The 22,135-nt window shown below is 40.1% G+C and overlaps 1 protein-coding gene, 1 long non-coding RNA gene and 1 pseudogene across 3 annotated transcripts; all 3 read right to left on the bottom strand.

Moving 5' to 3' along the window:
* Window positions 1-178: 178 nt before the first annotated feature.
* On the bottom strand, window positions 179-5,210 carry LOC103700235 (disease resistance protein RGA2-like). The gene is made up of 2 exons (XM_039129527.2): window positions 1,256-5,210; window positions 179-693 (listed from the first exon to the last, which is right to left on the bottom strand). Exon 1 carries the CDS (start codon window positions 5,208-5,210, stop codon window positions 1,368-1,370), a length of 3,843 nt encoding a protein of 1,280 aa, XP_038985455.2. The 3' UTR covers window positions 179-693; window positions 1,256-1,367.
* Window positions 5,211-7,511: 2,301 nt separating this feature from the next.
* LOC149753429 (uncharacterized) lies at window positions 7,512-21,398 on the bottom strand. Its single transcript, XR_016413099.1, has 2 exons — window positions 21,002-21,398; window positions 7,512-17,082 (listed from the first exon to the last, which is right to left on the bottom strand). It is a non-coding gene; the product is annotated as an uncharacterized LOC149753429 (long non-coding RNA).
* Window positions 11,286-20,770, bottom strand: LOC148703293 (mitochondrial import receptor subunit TOM9-2 pseudogene; annotated as a pseudogene). Its single transcript, XR_015986816.2, has one exon. The product of XR_015986816.2 is annotated as a mitochondrial import receptor subunit TOM9-2 pseudogene (transcript).
* Window positions 21,399-22,135: the final 737 nt, after the last annotated feature.

The following is a 22,135-nucleotide window of genomic DNA, read 5'->3' as shown; positions in this document are numbered from 1 at the left end:
CGAGAAAAGAGAAATTAGTAATTAGATAGATTCCGTATTTATGCAAGGCTTCCAAGCTGAAAGAGCAATGACAGAGTAACTTAAAAGTTCATTTCTGAAAATGATACCAACTAATAAGGCAACATGGCTTGAAGGGGATACCTCCAGATGTTATGCAATAAATATATACAAAAGCAAATTGAGTGCTATGCTGTTCATAAAAGAACAACAATCTTTTGAATTTCTTTGCTCTTGGAATACAATCCAAAGGAACATCGGGAATTCCCGTTTGACAAAATGATAAACGTCAAAGCAAAAAACAAGGGGACGTCAAAAATCTTACATGGCGTAGCGACAGTATAATTTGAGTGATATATACAAACAGAACCCTGCTGCATTTTAAAAATAAAAAGTAGAAGAGGCAAAAAAAGAAAATGTGACATTATTCATAGTAATGACAATAAGCAGCACAAGACAAAAGACCAAATAAATAGAAACAGAAGCAAACGTGGATATCTTTTGTTTAGGAATGGAAAGCAAGCACTGGTACTAATTTCTGACTCCACCATTTTGACATCATCTCTCCAGAGGCAATAAAAGATTTGCAGGCTTTGGAGATATGTGAGGCTTTGAAGGTGGATTGGCATGATCCCCAAGGTCCTTAAAGTTGATGACAGCTGAGTTTCTCGAACCAAAGCAGCAGCCTAGGAAGACCTGTCCATAGACAAACAAAGGAGAAAACTAAATTGGAGATTCCATGATGGAGTAAAAGTACATGAATCTTTCCAATCACTCACATAGATTTCATATAGAATGGTAAAATATATGAGAATAAGAAAGCAATCCAGCTGGTATATATTTGGATGAATCTAACAATTTTTCAGTAGCATGCTAACAGTCATATTGAAACTTAAAATATGTATTTTAAATTAAATTTGCACATAAAAAATAAATAATAAAGAACGAGAAGTAACAAATAAGGTACAACTCAATTTAATTATTTCTGATTATGTAAAGATTCTCAGTGATAGATGAGAATCTAAGGATAGAGAAATTTAATAAATTATTAAGTCAATATACGAGAAAAAAGACGGCGGACAAATCTTAACGTTCTTTTCTAGAAAGAGAGAAAACTAATATAATCCAAAGAAAAAATACATTCCACTTCTCTCCCTTGTGCCAGATACCGTTGTTTGAGAACAAACATTGAGTGCAAAAAAAAAAAAAATAAATAAGAAAACAAAGAAAGGAGAGCCAAAAGGAGAAGGTGACGCACCCAAATTAGATGGCACCTCAGCTATAGCCTGGGCAACGTGCACAACCAAATTGACTAAGAAATTTCGTTGTGAAGGTAGATGATGGCTTGCTGCTTTGTTCTCCATCTTCTTTCACCTGGATCGAGATGTTTGGGATGTAAGCAATCTTGTGCCAGTCCTCGCCACCTGGGGGCAGTCGACGATGTCCAGATTCTGAAGTGCAGTGAGGTTTTGCAGGCCATCTGGCAGCACTGCCAGCTGGGGGCAGTTGTGGATTTCCAGATTCTGGAGTGCAGTGAGGTGCCCGAGGCCATCTGGCAGCACTGCCAACCGGAGGCAGTTGCCGATGCGCAGATTCTGGAGTGCAGTGAGGTGCCCCAGGCCATCTGGCAGCACTGCCAGCTGGGGGCAGTTGAGGATGCGCAGATTTTGGAGTGCAGTGAGATGCCCCAGGCCATCCGGCAGCACTGCCAGCTGGGAGCAGTTGTCGATGTCCAAATTCTGGAGTGCAGTGAGATGCCGCAGGCCATCCGGCAGCACTGCCAGCTGGGAGCAGTTGTAGATGTCCAAATTCTGGAGTGCAGTGAGATGCCCCAGGCCATCTGGCAGCACTGCCAGCTGGGGGCAGTTGCCGATGTGCAGCTTCTCGAGTGCAGTGAGGTGCCCCAGGCCATCTGGCAGCACCGCCAGCTGGGAGCAGTTGTCGATGTACAGATTCTGGAGTGCAGTGAGGTGCCTCAGGCCATCTGGCAGCACTGCCAGCTGGGGACAGTTGCCGATGTAAAGCTTCTCGAGTGCAGTGAGGTGCCCCAGGCCATCTGGCAGCACTGCCAGCCGGGAGCAGCTGTCGATGTACAGATTCTGGAGTGCAGTGAGGTGCCTCAGGCCATCTGGCAGCACTGCCAGCTGGGGGCAGTTGCGGATGCTCAGATATTGGAGTGCAGTGAGGTGCCCCAGGCCATCTGGCAGCACTGCCAGCTGGGAGCAGTTGTCGATGTACAGATTCTGAAGTGCAGTGAGGTGCCTCAGGCCATCTGGCAGCAATGCCAGCTGGGGGCAGTTGCGGATGCTCAAATATTGGAGTGCAGTGAGGTGCCCCAGGCCATCTGGCAGCACTGCCAGCTGGAGGCAGTCGTCGATGTGCAGATTCTGGAGTGCAGTTAGGTGCCCCAGGCCATCTGGCAGCACTGCCAGTTGGGGGCAGATGCGGATGCTCAGATATTGGAGTGCAGTGAGGTGCCCCAGGCCATCTGGCAGCACTGCCAGCTGGGGGCAGTTGACGATGCGCAGATTCTGGAGTGCAGTGAGGTGCCCCAGGCCATCTGGCAGCACTGCCAGCTGGGGGCACTTGCCGATGCGCAGATTCTGGAGTGCAGTGAGATGCCCCAGGGCATCTGGCAGCACTGCCAGCTGGGGGCAGTTTTCGATGCGCAGATATTGGAGTGCAGTGAGGTGCCCCAGGCCATCTGGCAGCACTGCCAGCTTGGGGCAGTTGTAGATCCACAGCTGTTGGAGTGCAGTGAGGTGCCCCAGGCCATCTGGCAGCATTGCCAGCTGAGGGCAGTTGCCGATGCGCAGATCTTGGAGTGCAGTGAGATGCCCCAGGCCATTTGGCGGCATTGTCCTTGCCATCCAATTGGGTAATCTGATGCCCATATAATATAATATATGCAACTTCTTTAGATTATGAGGAGGTTGAAGCCTTTCGAATACACCCGCTGCCACTTCCACTTCAGTAGATGATGGTTCCTGTGCCTCATCCAAATTTTCGTTCCATTGAAGCTTTAGATAATTCAATTTGCTCTTTGCCACTAGTTTTGCTTGCATAGCCTCATTCGCATCCTTCACATTATGCAGATTTTTAATTTCCAACTCACCGCGAATAGAGTTCAAATGTCGCAGCTCCACGATGGTACGCCCATTCTCCCGACCAACAATGAACATCGGCAGTGTCTCAAGTTTACTCAAGCGGCCCAAGTAACGAGGCATGCAAGATAACTTGTTGCAATATGACATATCTATGTGTCTGAGGTTGCTTAGGTTACTTATGCCTTCAGGCAACTCTCGTAGTTGGCGGCATCTTTGGAGGTTCAATGTCTGCAAATTGTAAAGTCTGGTGATCGAGGTAGGTAATGTTGTGATCTCAGTACGTGATAGGTCAAGGAACCGTAGCTGCTTTAATCTGCTCATTCTATCCAACAACTTCTGAATTCCACTCCCACTCAAGTCCAATGCACGTATTTGGGTGCATTTTTTTGTTATATTGAAGAAAATTTCATCAATACCATCATACCACCTCCGCAAGAAAAGAAGTGATCTCAACTTTTTCGCTTCATATATAGAAGTTATCGATGGCACATCATCAAGCACAACAGATAAATAGCGACATTCATGTGGAATGATTTTATTTTCCCTGCCCATTTCCATGACCAAAGATTCACCCTTTGTGAGGGAACATGCAAGATCATGGACTAAATCATGCATCTTGCATTTGTCTATGTTATTGTACTCATCCATTTGAACATCTTGAAAAAATGACCTCCACAATAGACTATCAAAGTATTGCTTGCCAATGTCCTCTGCATTTTGAGAAGTATCAGATGAATCAACGAGTCCTTCAGCCATCCACAGTTGAATCAATCTCTTTATTTCAAATTCATAATCTTTCGGGAACACAGAACAGTAAGTGAAACACCGCTTCAAGTGAGAAGGTAAATGATCATAACTCAACTTTAGTGCAGGAAGAATTCCAATCTCGTCTTCAGATAACTTCCAAATGTCACTGTTTTGGATGGCTAGCCACTCGGCCTTCCCTCTTTTAGTGCTCATCAGACTTCCAAGAGCCTTTGCTGCTAAAGGCAAACCTCCACACTTTTTAATGATCTCCCTTCCAATTTCCACCAATTCTGGGTTCTCTTCTTCCCTCTCAAACCTAAATGCCCTTTGCTTGAACAGAGTCCAACAATCATCATCTCGTAACCCTTGCAGTTTATGTACCGAGACGGGTCCGATTGTAAATGCAGCAGCAGCGACAGTTTCAGGGCGTGTCGTCACTATGATCTTGCTTCCTAATTGGGCATGTATGAACAAATGTTTCAGTCTTTCTAACTCCAAATCCCGATCAGTCCATAAATCATCTAGAACCAAAAGAAATCTTTTTGTTCCCAAATTTTCCTGCAAGAAACATGACATGGTTTCTAAACTTGAGGAATTTTTTTGTTCTCCTTTAACCTGTTCGAACATTTTCTGCATGACCATTTTTACATCAAAAGGTTCGCCCACACACACCCACATTCGAAGCTTAAATTTCTCCTTAATATTCTCATTATTGTAGACTAATTGAGCAAGGGTAGTCTTTCCAACACCACCAAGGCCAACTATTGAAAGGATGGAGATATTTTTATCATTGTCTTTGTCAACTAAGAAATTCATGACCTCCTTTTTGTCATCATCTCTTCCCAAAATTTCAGATTCAATCACGGATGAAAAGGTTTCACGGTCCACAGGCCTATCTGAGTCAGATTTCCCCATCGAAGTAAAATCCCTGATCAGGCTGTTCCCCTTTGTAATTTCATCAAATCTCTCCCAAAACTCTCTTATCTGGCCAGCTATCTTATACCGAAATGCAATTGGATTGTTTGAGGAGAAGAAGTCACGCACCTTTCCAGTCATGTGGTCATGTACTCTCTCCATTCTTCGCCGCAGCGCTTCAGCCTCCCACTCATCCACCACATCTTCTGCATCGAGAGCTACATGCCTGAGCTTCCTCAGCGAACCTTGCAGAGGTTTGCTAGTGACGGATTTTTCCTCTGCCTCATCGAGCACCTTCTTGATCGTTGATAGCATGCGCTTCAGCTTCTCCAAGTCGGCGTCAACACTACACACCAGTCCCAGATCCCCACATAACCAAGATGCCAAGCTCCCCATCACCGTTTTGACAACAGGAGAGGCAGCTGATAGTGCTAATTCAGCCATGATTTCCAAGGATGGTTGGTTGGAGCAAGAGACCGAAGGACAAACAAAAGTTTTGATCTCCTCTGCCGAGGTCTTGATTCAAATTAATGGACGGAGAGACCTATGGTGGTTGAGGGGGTAGTTCTATATACACCCCCCCTATTGCTCAGGACACCCCCCAAAAACCAAAAAAAAAATACCCAAACTAACCTTTAGTGTAATTACCATATTGCCCTTGAAATTTTCTCATACACCCCCTTCCTCCTCCTCCGTTTCGTTTTGAAAAGAAAAAAAAAAAAACACCCCTCAAACCCTCCTTAAACCCCTCCTCCCCCGTTCCCCCTTCTCCCTCTCGTCGCCGGCATTCTCCCGATCTCCGACCACCTCGCCGGCTTCTTCCGGAACCACCTCGCCGGCTTCTCCCGAAATTTTTTTTTTCACGGTTCGTGCTCCGTTCGGCACTGGACCGCCGAACAAAAGGCTTCTGTTCGGCTGAACAGTGCCGAACAGAAGCCTTCTGTTCGGCAACCCTCAACCGAACAGATCTGTTCGGCTGCACAGTGCCGAACAGAAGGCTTCTGTCCGGCACTGTTCAGCCGAACAGAAGCCTTTTGTTCGGCGGTCCAGTGCCGAACGGAGCACGAACCGTGAAAAAAAAAAATTTCGGAAGAAGCCGGCGAGGTGGTTCCGGAAGAAGCCGGCGAGGTGGTCGAAGATCGGGAGAATGCCGGCGACGAGAGGGAGAAGGGGGAACGGGGGGGGTTTTGGGCGTTGGCGAGGTGTTTTGGAGGGGAAGAGCGGGGTGGGGGGGGGTTTGGGAGGTGTAGAGAGCAATTTAGGTGAGGGGGTGGGGAGGGTGGGGGGTAATTTAGGAATTTTTAATTTTTTAGGGGTGTCCTTAGCAAATGGGGGGTGTAGAGAGTATTTAATTTTTTTTTAATTTTTGGGGGGGTGTCCTGAGCAATAGGGGGGGTGTATATAGAACCACCCTGGTTGAGGCGTCCAACACCAATAATTGAGAGGAAGGGGTGAGGAAAGTGCAATATAATATAATATATTATATTTCTTTTCTACCACCAATAATTCAGAGGATGGATGCAAGGAAGCTTCGTGGAAACCACGGAGTGAGGGCTTTCAAAGGTCATGATCGACGAATAAGTTCCCACTTCACACCCTACCCGCCAATGCCGGTGAGAAAACAGCAGTATTGCTTTGAATGGACGCCAAGGCTTGTGGGCCCATAGCCTGATGGGAACCATAAAGTTGAGACACGAAATGAAATAGTTATTGGAACCTTGCACACAAAATTGAGTTCTGATTCTACCAATAGCTAGCAAAAGGGTCAGGTTCTGAGCCAATTTGTTGGAGGTTTGAGGGTCCATATAAAGTCGGTGGAAGCACTCCTCAGCATTCCCAGCTCCTTCCATAACCCAGATGCCAACATCTCCACCAACGGTCCGACAACAGGACCGGCAGCTGCAAGTGCAAATTCAGCCATGATTTCGAAGGATGGTTGGAGCAAGAGACCGAAGAACTAACACCAATAACCGAGAGGAAGGGGTGAGGGCTTCTCAAAAACCATGTGACAGGAGGGAGCCAAGACAAGACGAATTAGTGGAAATAAAAAATTATGGACATCTTAACCCAAAGAAATAAAAAAATAAATAAATTAGTGGACTTGCTTTGAAAGGAGCTCTCTTGTATTGAGGAGCCAGGCTGTTTGACGGTGGTTGCAACCATGTAGCATTCTTACTAACTCTTCAAGTTATGCTTCAAACATAATCATCAAGGTATTCTTTACCAACAAAAAAAAATAAATCAAATTGTGCGTAATAAAATCACATGATAATACCAAGTTAGCGTGCCATGTCAATTAGTAAATGGTGCGTAATAAAATCACTGCTATGAGATTTTTGTATGCAAGAGTTGCATCACTTCATATATATGCGATACTTTTGTGAAAATAACTGATCTTCTTTCAGGAGCTTTGACAGTCCAATGATTCTTGGTGCTTTGAGATTAGCACGAGGAATCTAATCTGGACGGAGCGGATCTGACTCCAAGCTCTCATCCATATTTAGATTTTTTTTTTTTTTCCGACGTCCGATCGAATCTTGATGAGTGGAGAGAGGGAAGGAGAAGCCCGACCCTCCTCCATCCCATCGGCCATGGGGGATCGTGACAAATCTAGCTGGTTGCCTCTAAGACGCTCAGGAAAAGTTTTGTTTTGAAAAAGAAAAGGAATCTTTCAAATTTTTTGGATGATGGCAAACTACGAAAACTGAGAAAATGAGTTTTCTCAAATTTTACTAAAAAGAAATCTAGAAATTAGATTTTTCTCTTTTTATTTTCTATAAATTTCTACAGAACCAGACAAATATAAGCTCAACTGTTGTTCAAAATACTTGCGGTGAAACACTGTTAAGGATTAACCTAGAAACATACTACATAACCAGGAATGTGAAAAAAAAAAAATCGAAGCCACTGAATAGATATTGAATATTTATATACTCTTCAAATTAGAATAGTATACTCATCAGAAAATTCAAATAGTATATTTTGACTGGCCATTTTAGGTGGGGTATCTTTTTGAATGTGGCTTTCTTCTGTTGGTCGTTCTTGGTGTGAGGCGTGCGAGTCACACATCTGAATCCGCCTCGGGCAACAGTAAACTTCAACACAAAATTTTATAATTAATTTGATCATAGTTTCGAACTTTGCAATATAGCGTGTCGGAACTTGGGCGCACATGGCGTGCCTCTACCGCAAGGCTTCAACATGGAATCCTGTGATTGACTTGACGTAGGCCCGAGGTCTGCAGCCTGGCTTGCCGGGACTTGACTGCCGACGACGATGGCAATGGCTCCCACTTGGTAGTGGCTGCCCTTTTTTATTTGAATAAAAAATAGATCTTCGAGTTGGAGCAGCGATGCCCGGCATGGATAGAGACTTGCGCAAGGGCGGTGCATCCGCCCAATGGACACAACGCCAAAAGAGTTCGGCAATCTTTTAATATTTAAAGAATCGATGATGACTTGCCATTTCCCTTGGAGCCTTCAATCGCGACCGCTGTGGAGGAAAAATAGTGGAAGACAATACGAGAAGCAAAATATCATGTCTTAAACGAAGGAGGTGGAATCGACTACAGAGCAATACATGCTGCCAATGGAAACACCTGTTCCAGCGAGGGAGGGAAGGCAGCGGAGGAGCCACTGCCAACCAGTGGGGATTGCAATGATGTTCGAGAGACAGTTGCAAGAATATTATTTATCATTGCTGACATGATAATACCAAGTTACATGCCATGTCAAATTACTAAATGGTGTGCAATAAAATCACATGTAACCATAGCATCACTCATATTATAGCATCTGAAAACTTCTATAATTAGGTTATGTTGAAACGTTTTTTCTTTAGTTGTGCACCTCAGGGCCCTCATTCAATTAACGAGTGGTTCCTCCAAATAAAACAAACCTATTACCATAGGTCCAAGGATTTGGGTTGTATCTTTGGCATGAAAAAAACGATCGGTCTTCTTTTGTTAGCCTGGCCGTCCGACGATGCTTGGTACTTCGACGATGGATGGCGCGGATCCGACTCTAAGCTCTCATCCATATTTAGATTTTTTTACGTTCAAACTGATGACCCTCCTCCCTTCTTGCAAGAGTCGGGGCGACCTTTTACTTTAGTATTTGTTTTATTCTATGTATGTCGGATAATGCTCAATGCAAACGATAAGCTATTTGGTGTTTCAATCAAATTGTTAGTTCTGAATTATGACTAGTATATTGAAACAATGATCTGCGTAAGTAATGATGTGGATGCGCATGGACTTTTGTAAGAAAAAGTTATTTAGGGGATGATGATGTTGCATACATGAACCATTTTCCATTTATCTTTGCCAAGAACGACTGTAGATGCGCTTATAATTAACACTGCCCGAAGGCTATCTTGAAGTTTTACGGTGCTTTTATTTTTGGGTGCGAGGCTATTGCAATATACGGTGTAATTGTTGCAATCATTCTACAAACTAAATTACAGCATATGTCGGAATCTAAAATATATGCTCCAGAGTCTCTCAGAGCTGGATATGAAATCTTTGAATCTAAGATCACCGTGGACTTTGCAAATCTAGTTTGTAGGTATTGTAATGGTTCTAGTTGTTTAATCTGTATCAAGTGCTTTCCTTGACATCTCTTAATTCTAGTTTTTCAATTGTCCAACACCAATAAGTGAGAGGAAGGGGGGAGGACTTTTCAAAAAGCATGTGACAGGAGGGAGCAATTGTGAAATTTGGCACATCAATGAACATAGTAAATAAGCTTCTCAACTTCTCAAAATGCAGACATGAACACGGCACAAAATTGTACATAGAAATAAGATATAATATTAATAAGTTGAGATACCATTGTCAAATTTGGTTCTCAGTTGTGCTATGTGTACTCACGCATGCTTTACGTAAATCATGTATAACAGTATCATAGTACCATATAATAAGAATAAATGAAACTCGAGTATTATAAATAATATTCAAAAAATAACTGCAAAATTACTAGTATTAAACAGGATGTATACGTCATTGTAGGACTCAAATAAGATCCAATATTCAAGTATATAACTAGGCTTGTGCTTTAATATAAAACTAAAAATCTTATTTGTAATTATCTTCTTGCATAAAAAGTTTTGTGACATCGGATCCTTGATCAACAATCTTCAATGAGGAAGCATTGTGGTCAGCTCTCAATGAACAGCACCATGCAATCCCTCAACTCCCAAGTGTAGTGTCCTGTACTCAAAAACTCCTATATCTTGTACACCTTCTACACATCTTCATGCCTCTTCATAACCCTGTTTTCCCCCACTTTCTCCCAATCTTTATTTTCTTCCCTCTCTCAAAAGTACTACAAGCACCATTTTACCTCTCTTTATCATCCTGATTGTTATGTTGTGCCCCACATCTAGCGCATACATTTACCAGCTCATCCCAATCCTATATACCCCGGGAAACCACACACTTGTTATATTATATGCTCACTCTCCTATTTCCTTTTGAGGGTCTTTAAACAAACAACTAGTGGTGCACTCAATGTATACCACCCTATGGCCTGCTCAAGCCTCCACCTCCCAACCTTCACAAGGCACATCTGAACCTTGGCTCACATCATACTTCCATGCACCTCCCAACCCTTTTAGACATCAGAATAGCCTCATCAAGTCCCAATGCTATACAACCCAATTCCAACCACCTTAATATCACTGTTTCGCTTTCCATCTACATAAATCTTTTACACAAAATGAGTCATTATTTATGAGTCCCTTAGTTACCAATGATTACCTATTATTTAGGCAACAAAAGTGCTTGATTTTGATTAAGGCATCAAATTGGTTATATCGCATGTTTGACCCTGAGCAATGATTTTGTATCTGGACCCAACTTATTAGGTAACCAGGTTTTAACGGGTCAGGCCCACGAAAAGGATTTTAGATCCTGAAACAGATCATTAATTTTGACGAACCCAAGGGAAGGGATTTAGCAGCAATGCCGTCCTCAGCATACTGTTCAGCAGATTGGTCCATTCATAGAGAGTTTCTTTATTAACAGACGGGTTTGGAGAGCATAAGCCGTTTCTTATTTGTGTGATAAGGCTAAACGATGGTTCTTTGTTCAACCTTTCACTGTACTAGAATACAATACAAGCAATATACGTATATTTTATTTTAATAAAAATAATATAAATAAATAATAAATGGTCGAAGAGAGATTCAAACTTTTGATCTTGTAATTACTAGCTGCACGGAGAAAGAGATACATGGACAAAATGTCGAATAAGAAGAGACGGGTAAAAAAAATCCAAAGGATGAGAAAGCAGAGTAGAGAAACGTCAACGTCACATGCACGAACATATTATTTCCTATATAGATAATTTTCAAACTCCCGCAATTATTTGAGTGGAAAAAGTACATTCTCTACTATGTCCGATAAGAAATGCTACCATTTTGTCTTCACTCCAAAACTGTCCTATCAAAGGCATGCAAGGCCCATGGATTAAAAACCCAGTAGCCATCAAGATTATGTGACCCAGAAGAAATTTGATCAACAAGCCTACATAAAAAATATGGCAGACAAGCTAGGGGCTCGAAATTAGCCATCCTAAGATCTTCCAGATTGTATTCTTGATGTAGTCTCAAGACTCCATCTTATACATAATTTATATTTTTTTATTGTTTCTGTATTTTCCATTCAAAGCCATAGACTTGAATTTTTAGTTGAGTCATGTACTAGTACTGCCAAACAAAAAGAATCCACCTCGGTATGATAAAAAGCCTAACCCAACTCCAAACTACCACACTTAATTGCTTGAGCTTTAACCTTTCTTCAATGCTCACGACCATCACTCATATCCAGGAATGGAGGAGGATGGATGATAGTTTTGAAAATAGAATTGTATATATATAGAAAAAAGAGGAAAGTTAGAAAAAAGAAAAAAAGTACGCAGAAATCCAAAAAAAAAAAACAGCACAGGAAAAAAACACTATTCATGTAAATAGTAACCCGACCGCTATTATTCACGAAACAGTAATCCGTCCCAGTTATTGTTCATAAAACAGTAAGTCGGCCTATAAAAAAACAGGACAACAACAAAAAAAAGAGAAAAAATCCTAGAAAGATGAGTGGCACGGTGGGCAAAGCCCTAAAAGACCTTTTTTTCTTCCACTTTCATCCTGCTTCTTGACCTATTTCTTTTTGGAGCCACCTTCTTGACCCGGTCATCCTTCATCTCGATACCTTGGCGAAGTGCGGCCGGAAGATTCTTATTGGATTGAAGGGACCAAACTTGCAAAGCTAATTATCCAACTAGTTCTATCACTATCTTTTGCCCAGCCTTCGTTTCTTCGTCCATCAATCATTATCTCCATCCATCATCATTACCATCATTGCCATCTATCACATCCTTAGAACCCAAGTTTACTGGCAGTATTTTTTTTATTGTTCTATTGTGATTATTTTCAGTTTGTTGTGAATATTTTCAGTTTGCTACACTAGTTATATTTCATTGATTACGTTTCATTAATAAGATATCTATCATGTTCTGTTTTGCGGTTACATATCTACGATGTTCTTTAGAAATAATAAGTATTTGCTAAAGTATCTAATCAATTGCACCATAATTGCTTATTATGAAATCAATCTACACATGTAGTAAACTAGTAATCGATTATAGATTGCACCAATTTTGGATGATGCACCAATTCTGGATGATGGGCCCAAGAACAAAACTAGGATACTTAAGTGTCGATAATTTGATAAGCTCTTCATATTAATCTTACAATCCAAATCAACGCAACAACTAGATTAAGATCCATTTGTATACAGAACTGACTGAAGCTTTTTGTCGTATTTAGATTAAAATTTAGGTCGGCAAGATTAGCATCAACGATGTTATGGAATAAGAATTTGAGATTGAAGCTACAATCTATGTTTAGATGCAAGTTCGATCAATCTAGGATTGGAATCAACAATAGAATTAGATGATTTCATGCTAAAACCTCGTAGCACCATAGACGATTAAAGCTTGGAAATGAAATGGGTTTGAAACAGACATCATGGCAGAGCATTGATACAACCTAAAAGATCGTGACCAATCTTGATTAAAATCAAAAAATTAGATGGCTATCTAGGTGATCATGAGGATAAATATTTCATGATGGGCTTAGAAAAGTATCTATCACAAAGTAAGAAATATAAACAGCGCTAGAATCACAAGAGCAAGTCCAAGACAATAACGTGCACTTAGAATGATTTCAATAATTTATGGTAGGATGAATTCAAAACTGATTTTTGCACCAAAGTAAGCTACATATCAACAAATACAAAATTCAATTGAAGTGATAACCCAATGAGCGGGATACAGAATGGTACCAAAGTCAACGTACGTATGAACTAGAAGAATGAAATGAGTTTGAAAAATAAGCTCTCGTTGTCCAAACGTTCAACAACCTAGTCTCTATATCCTAAGCAGGAACACAGACTACAAATATAGTTAGAAAATCCATATTAGATACAAACTCAATATGTAATCTAACTAGTTTGAGATAAGGATTAAAGTGAAACCAGGTTCACTCCAAATTGAAATGATTTTAAGAACATGACCATTGTAGTTGAAAATGGATGAATATCATGAAGCAAAATCTCAATCATCACTAGATCAGACTTTTAGGGAAATTAACCCCTGGCTCCTGGTTTGGTTATCATATGATGATTAAGGACTAACCTTTTTCATTTAACTACGGAAGATGAGATCACCAAAGCAATTTAGCTGGAGCAACAAAATTCATTTTAAGAAAACAAATAAAACATGTCCTTATAGAGCATAAGAAAAATTTTTAAAAAAATACTAATTCATGATTACTCATCTTTGTATCACCACTCATGACTTTGCCCCGACTATCTAGAGAATCAAACTATGGTTAGTTGCTTGCTGTTATCTGCTTGATCATTGTAGCCTATTCCCCATTCCACATTATTGATCTCTGACCAAACGGCTTAGACGGATACCACATGCCTCGGATCTCACAAAAAAACTAGCCAAAGCCACGAACTTTGTTTGCTTCATTGCTCTACCACCCATTCTAATGCCCCTAAAATCATAAGCCCAAATCCTCCATTCCTCATACAAGCACACCTTTGAGCTCACCTCTAATTGCAGCACCACCAACTTTTGCCTTGACATCAACCACATTGAAACATCCGGAGCATGCTCGCGCTCCACAGCAATCCTTACTACAACCACCCTACCACATTGATGCCCCCAACAATGCCCAGTTCTATTAGATCAAACCCACCCAGATCCAGTCCCAAATTCCCCCTTTGACTTCATTGTCACTTCAAACATTCTCTACATGCATGACTCCGCCACCTGCCTCATCACTACAATCATTAAATGATTTGGGAAGAATTTGAGATCCAAGTTATGATCCAGTTTGAAACGCAGGTTGACAATGAGTCTAGAGTGGGATCAAAATGAATAAGATTGAAATTGTATCTAAACTAGAGTCCGGACATGTTAAGACAAATTGCATCTAAAATAGAGTTCAGATCCAATATCAGAATGGATTTGATAAATCTATCGTACTAAACATAAGTATAAAAGTCATGACCAATCATGATCAAAATCAAATAATCAGACGAATGTGTAGATGACATAAGTGTGTAGTGTGCTCTCAAAAAACCAGAGTTGTTGGATAGTTTTGTCAAAAGATACAAAAATCAGGAGAAACTTCCAATAGTACTTCATTACCTCGATTAAGATGATATGAAGAATCAAGATTCAAACTACAGTTCATACATCTAGATTTAAGATAATCAGATGCCAGATATTCTTCTGATTATAGAAATATTTGATGACTGTGGGAGTAAAAACGAACTATCATAAGGTTTAAACCATGAGTACATTAGAATCATGATTAGAGAGGTCCAATACAAAGATTATTATTATGATTTTTGTAGTTTATCACAAACGAGTTTCATCCCAAATTGAGTCATATTTGATGAAGACTAGAATTTGAAATTGACGTTATAAACCATTGAGGGGGTAGGGAACTTGACCAAAACATATGAATGAAACAAAAGGGAGAAATGAGTTCGCAACATACATCCACCCCTTGTCCAATAGTAACAAATTAAGCTTCAGATCATTAAAGGAGTCAAGACCAAAATCACAAACAAATTTTAAACATCAAATATGCTAGATGATCCAATTAGCTTGGGGTAAGGGTTAGCATAAAGCCAGGTTCCTTGCAAACTACGATGTGCTCAAGATCATGATTGACAAGGAAATTATTCTATTCACATGAAGAATATGAAGCACGGACAATATGGTCGTACATAATAGATTTCAAGGCACAATAACTCCCAGCCTTTAGTGTGGCTTCCGTTTAACACCTAGGGCCTTGACATATTTTCATTTCATATTTATTCCCTGGTGGGAATTTGTACATGCTTGTGCCCTGCTTTATGCACACTAATGTATTTTTATAAACATAAACTTAAGACCTTTTATATGCAAGACCCATGGATTAAAAACTAAATAGCCATCAAGATTACGTGACCTGGAATAATTTTGTTAACAAACCACTATAATTAGATGATAGAAAACCTAGAGGCTAGGAATTAGCTATCCTAAGATTTTCACATGACTCAAGGATGCCTTCTAGATGATGAATCCGAGAACAAAACCAGGATATATAAATAAGTGTTGATTGGTTGATAAGCTCTTCACATTGATCTTATGACCCAAATCAGCGCAACAACTAGATTAAGATCCATTTGTATACAGAACTGGCGGAAGCTTTTTTGTCGTATTTAGATTAAGATGTAGGTTAGCAAGATTAGTGCCAATAATGTTATAGAATAAGAATTTGAGATTGAAGCTATGATCTAGATTGAGATGCAAGTTTGATCAAGATTGGGTTGGGATCAACAATAGAATAAGATCAATTTCATGCTAAATCCTCATAGCACGATAGATTATTAAAGCTCAAAAATAAAAAGGCTTTGAAACATACATCATGGTGGAGCATTGTTTCAACCTAAAAGATCATAACCAATCTCGATAAAAATCGAAAAATTAGAGGGCTACGTAGGTGATCATGAGGATAAATATTTAACGATGGGCTAGGAAAAAATATCTACCACAAAGTAAGAAACATAATTCACACTAGAATCATAAGAGCAAGTCCAAAATAATAAAGTATTGTTACCATGATTTCTATAATTTATGGTAGGATTAAGTTCTTAACTGCTTTTTGCACCAAAGCTACATATCAATGAATACAAGAATTCAATTGAAGTTATAACCCAATGAGCGGGATAGAGAATGGGATCAAAGTCAATGTATATATGAACCAGAAGAATGACATGAGTTTGAAAAATACACTCTCGTTGTCCAAATGTTCAACAACTCAACCTCCATATCATAAGGAGGAATACAGACTAGAAACACAGTTAAAAGATCATATCAGATACTAATATGATGTGCGACCTAACCAGTATTGGATAAGGATTAAAATGAAACCAAATTCATTATAAACTGAAATAATGTTAAGAACATGATCGCTGTAATTATGGATGATTATCATGAAGCAAAATCTTGGACATCACTATATTAGAGTTCTAAAGAAATTAACCCCTAGCTCCTAGTTTGGTTATCATATGACGATTAAGGACTAACCTTGTTTCATTTAACTATGGAAGATGAGATCACCAAAGTAATTTAGCTACTTCCGAGCAACGAAATTCAATTTAAGAAAACAGATAAAACATGTCCTTATAGAACAAAAAAAAAATTTGAGAAAAATTTTAATTCATGATTACCCTTCTTTTCTTACCACTCATGACATTGCAACTGCTCTCTCGTGAATAAATCTTTATAGTTGGTTGCTTGCTACCATCTTCTTGCTTATCGCTACCTATTCCCCCTTCGTCATTACTTATCTCAGACCAAATGGCTTGGACAAGTACCACATGCCTTAGATCTCACAAAAAATTAACCAAATGCATATTCTTCGTTTGCTTCATTGCTCTACCACCCCTTCCAATGACCCAAAAATTGTAAGCCCAAATCCTTCATTCCTCTTACAAGCACACCTTTGAGCTCAGCACTAATTGCAGCACCACCAACCTTAGCCTTGACATCAACCTCATTGAATCATCCCTACCATGCTCACGCTCCACAAAGATCCTTACTGCAACTGCCTTGCCGCCCTTGTTGTCCCCAAGCATGCCCAGCTCCATTAGATCAAACCCGCCTTGATCCAGTCCTGAATTCCCCCTTTGACTTTGTCATCACTTCAAACATTCTCTACATGCATGACTTTGCCACCCACCTCATCTCTACAATCAATAGAATGATTTGACAAGAATTTGAGATCCAAGTTGTGATCCAGATTGAAATGCAGGTTGACATTGAGATTGGAGTGGGATCAAAATGAAACCATGGTTTAGTGCCCCAAAGCCGAACATGTTGTTAAGATAAATTGTATCTAATATAGAGTTCAAATCCCAGATCAGAATGGATTTGATAAATACATCATATGGAACCTACAATATAAAGTATAAAAGTCATGACCCATCATGATCAAAATCAAACAATCAGAAGATAGAAAAATCAGGGTCATGTGCTTTCACAAAATCAGGGTCATGGCATAATTCTGTCAAAAGATAGAAAAATTTAGAAAAACTTCAAATAGTATTTTATCACCACAATTAAGATGATACGAAGAATCAAGATTCAATTACAGTTCATGCATCTAGATTTAAGATAATCAAATGCTAGAGATTCTTATGATTACAAAAATATTTGATGATTGTGGGAGTAAAAACAAAAAATAAAAACGTTTAAAACATGCGTACATTAGAATCACGATTAGATAAGTCCAATACAAAGAATTATTATCATGTTTTTTGCAGTTTATCACAAACGAGCTTCATCCTATTCTGAGTCACATTTGATGAAGCTAGAATTTGAAATTGATGTTATAAACCATTGAGCGAGGTGGAGAACTTGATGAAAATATATGAAGCAGAAGCGAGAAATTTGTCTGCAACATGCATCCGCCCTTTTGTCCAAATGTGTAACAATTTACACTTCAAAGCATGAAGAGAATCCGACCAAAATCACAAGTACATTTTCAACATCAGATAATAATGTGATAGGTGATCCAATTAACTTAGATTAAGGATTAACATAAAGCCAGTTTCCCTACAAACTAAGATGAGCTCAAAATCATGATTATGGTCGTGACAATGAGATTACTCTATTCAGATGACAATCATAAAGCAAGGACATTATGGTCGTGAATAATAGATTTCAGAGCAAAATAACTCCGAGCCTTTATTGTGGCTTCTGTTTAATGACTAGGGCCTTAACATGTTTTCATTTCATTTTTATTCCCTAGTAGGAATTTATATGCTTGTGCCCTCTTTTATGCACACTATTGCAGTTTTATAAATAAACACAATCTTAAGCCTTTTTATATGCAAGGCCCATGGATTAAAAACTAAATAGCCATGAAGATTACGTAACTAGGAATAATGTCAACAAGCCCCTATAATCAGATGATAGACAAACTAGTGGCCAGGAATTAGCTATCCTAAGATCTCGCCACGACTCCAGGTTGCATTCTAGATGATGCATCCAAGAACAAAACCAGGATATTTGCGTAAGTGTTGATAGTTTGATAAGCTCTTCACATTAATCTTATGATCCAAATTAGCATAACAACTAAATTAAGATCCATTTGTATACAGAACTGATTGAAGCTTTTTTTGTCGTATTTAGATTAAGATGTAGGTCGACAACATTAGCATCAACAATATTATAGAATAAGACTTTGAGATTGAAGCTATGATCTAGATTGAGATGCAATTTCGATCAAGATTGGGTTGGGATCAACAATAGAATAAGATTGATTTCATCCTAAGTCCTCAAACCACGATAGATTATTAAAGCTCTGAAATGAAATGGGTTTGAAACATACATCATGGTGGAGCATTGATACAACCTAAAAGATCATAACCAATCTTGATTAAAATCAAAAAAATTAATGGCTACGTAGGTGATCATGATGATAATTATTTAATGATGGGCTTAGAAAAAATATCTACCACAAAGTAAGAAACATAATTCCCACTAGAATCACAAGAGCAAGTCCAAGACAATAAAGTATTTTTACCATGATTTCTATAATTTAAGGTAGGATGAGTTCATAATTGATTTTTGCACCAAAGTAAGCTACATATCAACAAATACTAGAATTCAATTGAAGTTATAACCCAATGAGCGAGATAGAGAATGGTATCAAAGTCAATGTATGTAGGAACTTAAAGATAGATGGATACCATATGCCTTAGATCTCACAACATTAGCCAAAGGGGCATTCTTTGTTTGCTTCATTGCTCTACCTCCCATTATAATGATCCTAAAACCGTAAGCCCAGCAATCTAGACTTAAGATACTCACATGGCAAAGCTTCAGATGGTTGAAGAAGATAAGATCCGGATGATTAGAAGTTAAATGATGAACTAACATAAAGTTTAAAACATCAATAACATAAGAATCATGGTTCAATCAAAATCTTTTCGACAAAGCATTATTAATACCAATTCTATTGTTTACAATAGAACTAAGCTCATTAAATATTCACGTGTCAATGAAGATAAAGACAGATTTAAAATTTAAATTTAACTTATAATCTAGAGGGGATAGCAAACTTTGAATCAAAATCAATGTATGCAATAAGTGATAGTGAGTTTGAACTTTGCAACATGCTCGCACTTGCCCAAATGTGTAACACATAGACTCAAGATTAAGATCATAAAGCGGGATCAGGAACTATGCAATTTTAGTAATTTCAACAGAGGATCGAAATCAAATGAAGTTCAAGAAGAAGCAAAATGACTCTGAAATCATGGTTATGATTGCAATAAAATCATATCAAAATCATGAGCATAAAGAGATTTTGGTCATGGTATATAGATTTTATGGTGAGATCTTGGGTGCATTTGAATAAACATAATAAAATCCAAATGGCTTTTGATAAGTGATGGTGGCATAAATAAGATATTCACATGCATTTCTAATCATATCAAAAGCATGAGCATAAAGAGATTTTGGTCATGGTATATAGATTTTATGGTGAGATCTCGAGCGCATTTGAATAAACATAAAAAAATCCAAATGGCTTTTGATAAGTGGTGGTGGTATAAATAAGATATTCACATGGAATTCTTGATTAAGATCAATGTCACGAAGTAATTCAAAAATAGATAAAAATCTAAATCATGCCATGATCATGACTAAATGAGTTTTTGCTTGTACTTGATATCAAGCATAAGAATGCAAGGTTAGCATCAATAAAAGAGTTGGGATTTAATATTTGAGATCAAAGTTATGATCTTAAATGGCATGTAAATTCAAATGAACACTGAGAACAGAGCTAAATGGAAATCGATTGTCGAACTTTATTGTGCTTGAAATAGAGGTTGACCTAAGATCATATTAGATTAGATATATCGTGGTGGACCCAGGAAACTAAAAATAATCTTGACCAATCATGATTAAAATAACTAATTCCACCAGAACAAGAAACTTGACATAGAGATATGAATTCAACTATAGGCATAGCAACTTCAAATGGCAAAAGCTTTATGAAGCCAAATAAGGAACCATGGTTTGAGCTTCGAGGTCAAGAACCCTAAACATAATGGAAACCCTAGGTGGGGAGAACCATGCTGACCTCAATGACGATCCCTTAGGAGGGGCAGGGGCGGCCATGGAGGGAGAGGGTGCCAAGAAGGCTGACCTGCTGCACCTCCAGCTCGTTTATCTGCTGTTCCCAGTCCATCTCGACGATCAGGGGCACCACCAGGACGGGGAAGGTGGTGCTGGCGATCCAGGCGGCACGGCCAGTGCTCCAGAGGAGCTTCTTGGCGACGGTGGCGGCCGGTGCTCTCCCCGCGATACACAATGGGTAACTGGGAGATAGAACTAGAAACCCTAGGAAGGACGCCCTAGCCATCGCGGCTCGTCCCTGGGAAGAAGACATCGCTGCCTGGGAGAAGAGAAGGGGGAGAGAGAGATGATGGGGAGTGGAACTGCCTCGGCGAGACGGCGATTGTGAGGAAGCTTAGAGGGCGGCGTGGTGATGAAAACCCTTGGGTGAGAGCCAAGGGTGATATGGAGACTGGGGAGCGAGGATCTGGCAGCGGAGAGACTGGGGAACTCTAGGGAGGGGGTGCCAAGAAGGCTCACCTGCTGCATCTCGAGCTCGTTCATCTGCTGTTCCCGGTCCATCTCGACGATCAGGGGCACCACCAGGACGGCGAAGATGGTGCTGGCGATCCAGGCGGCCTGGCCGGTGCTCCAGAGGAGCTTCTTGGCGACGGTGGCGGCGCTCTTCCCGAGGTACACGATGGGTGACGTGAGATGGATCTTGACACCCTAGGCAGGACGCCCTCGCCGTCGCGGCTCATCCCTGGGAAGAAGACATCGCTGGCTGGGAGAAGAGAAGGGGGAGAGAGAGAGATGATGGGGAGTGGAACTGCCTCGGCGAGACGGCGATTGTGAGGAAGCTTAGAGGGCGGCATGGTGATGAAAACCCTTGGGTGAGAGCCTCCGGATATGGAGACTGGGGAGCGAGGATCTGGCTCTCGGGATATTTGAATATGCCACTTCCTCTTTTATTTTTCTTAGAAAATAAAAAAGATATTATCTGCTGATGGATACGAAACACTTTATGATATGATACAGATTTCTGGTCAATGTCCAAAAGTATCATGCACTGATGCATGAACCATTTTATTATTAGTTATAACTACAACTTTGATTTGCTGGAACTGATGGATGCTGTCAAATTTTATTAAGGAAGATGGGGACTTCACACCATTTCATAAAATTCCGTCGCCGTCCACCCCACCGGAGACCCAACTTCAATTGGAGCTCGTGTATTTCTTCGGTTTCCCTCCTTAAACACCAACCGCTACTGGCACTATTGCCACTACCAATTATCGTCGGAAGCTAGGTAAGGACTCGGCAACCTTTGATTAACTCTTCTCTTCCTTTCCTTTGACCTTTGGAAGGCTGATTTGGACCAGTAATCGTCGGATTTTTGGCAAAAAGGGAATACTCTATTTCTCCTGTTCCGATAGACCGAACTTCTCTCTCTTATTTCTCTTTCTACATAACTCTCTCTCTACACTCTCTCTAGGATTGTTGCATCGACTCTTAATGATTTTGGATCAACCCTGGTGAAGGGGGTCCTGATTCGTGGCTGCCGAATTGTGTGTCGGTCCTCACATTGGCCCTTACCCGATACTATTAGAGCTGGTCACCTCCGATTTTTGTCGAACCATATGCACTCTAGTTCGGCCTTGATCAAATGAAATT

Source organism: Phoenix dactylifera, chromosome 5 (genome assembly GCF_051530095.1).
Source record: "Phoenix dactylifera cultivar Ajwa chromosome 5, Ajwa_hap1_PhDact_Kaust_v1.1, whole genome shotgun sequence".
Classification (NCBI taxonomy): Eukaryota; Viridiplantae; Streptophyta; class Magnoliopsida; order Arecales; family Arecaceae; genus Phoenix; species Phoenix dactylifera.
This window is presented reverse-complemented; position numbering and strand designations above follow the sequence as displayed.

Bases quoted from the DNA above. Each gene is read 5' to 3' on its own strand.
- LOC103700235 (XM_039129527.2), bottom strand. From the start codon at position 5,210: ATGGCTGAATTAGCACTATCAGCTGCCTCTCCTGTTGTCAAAACGGTG.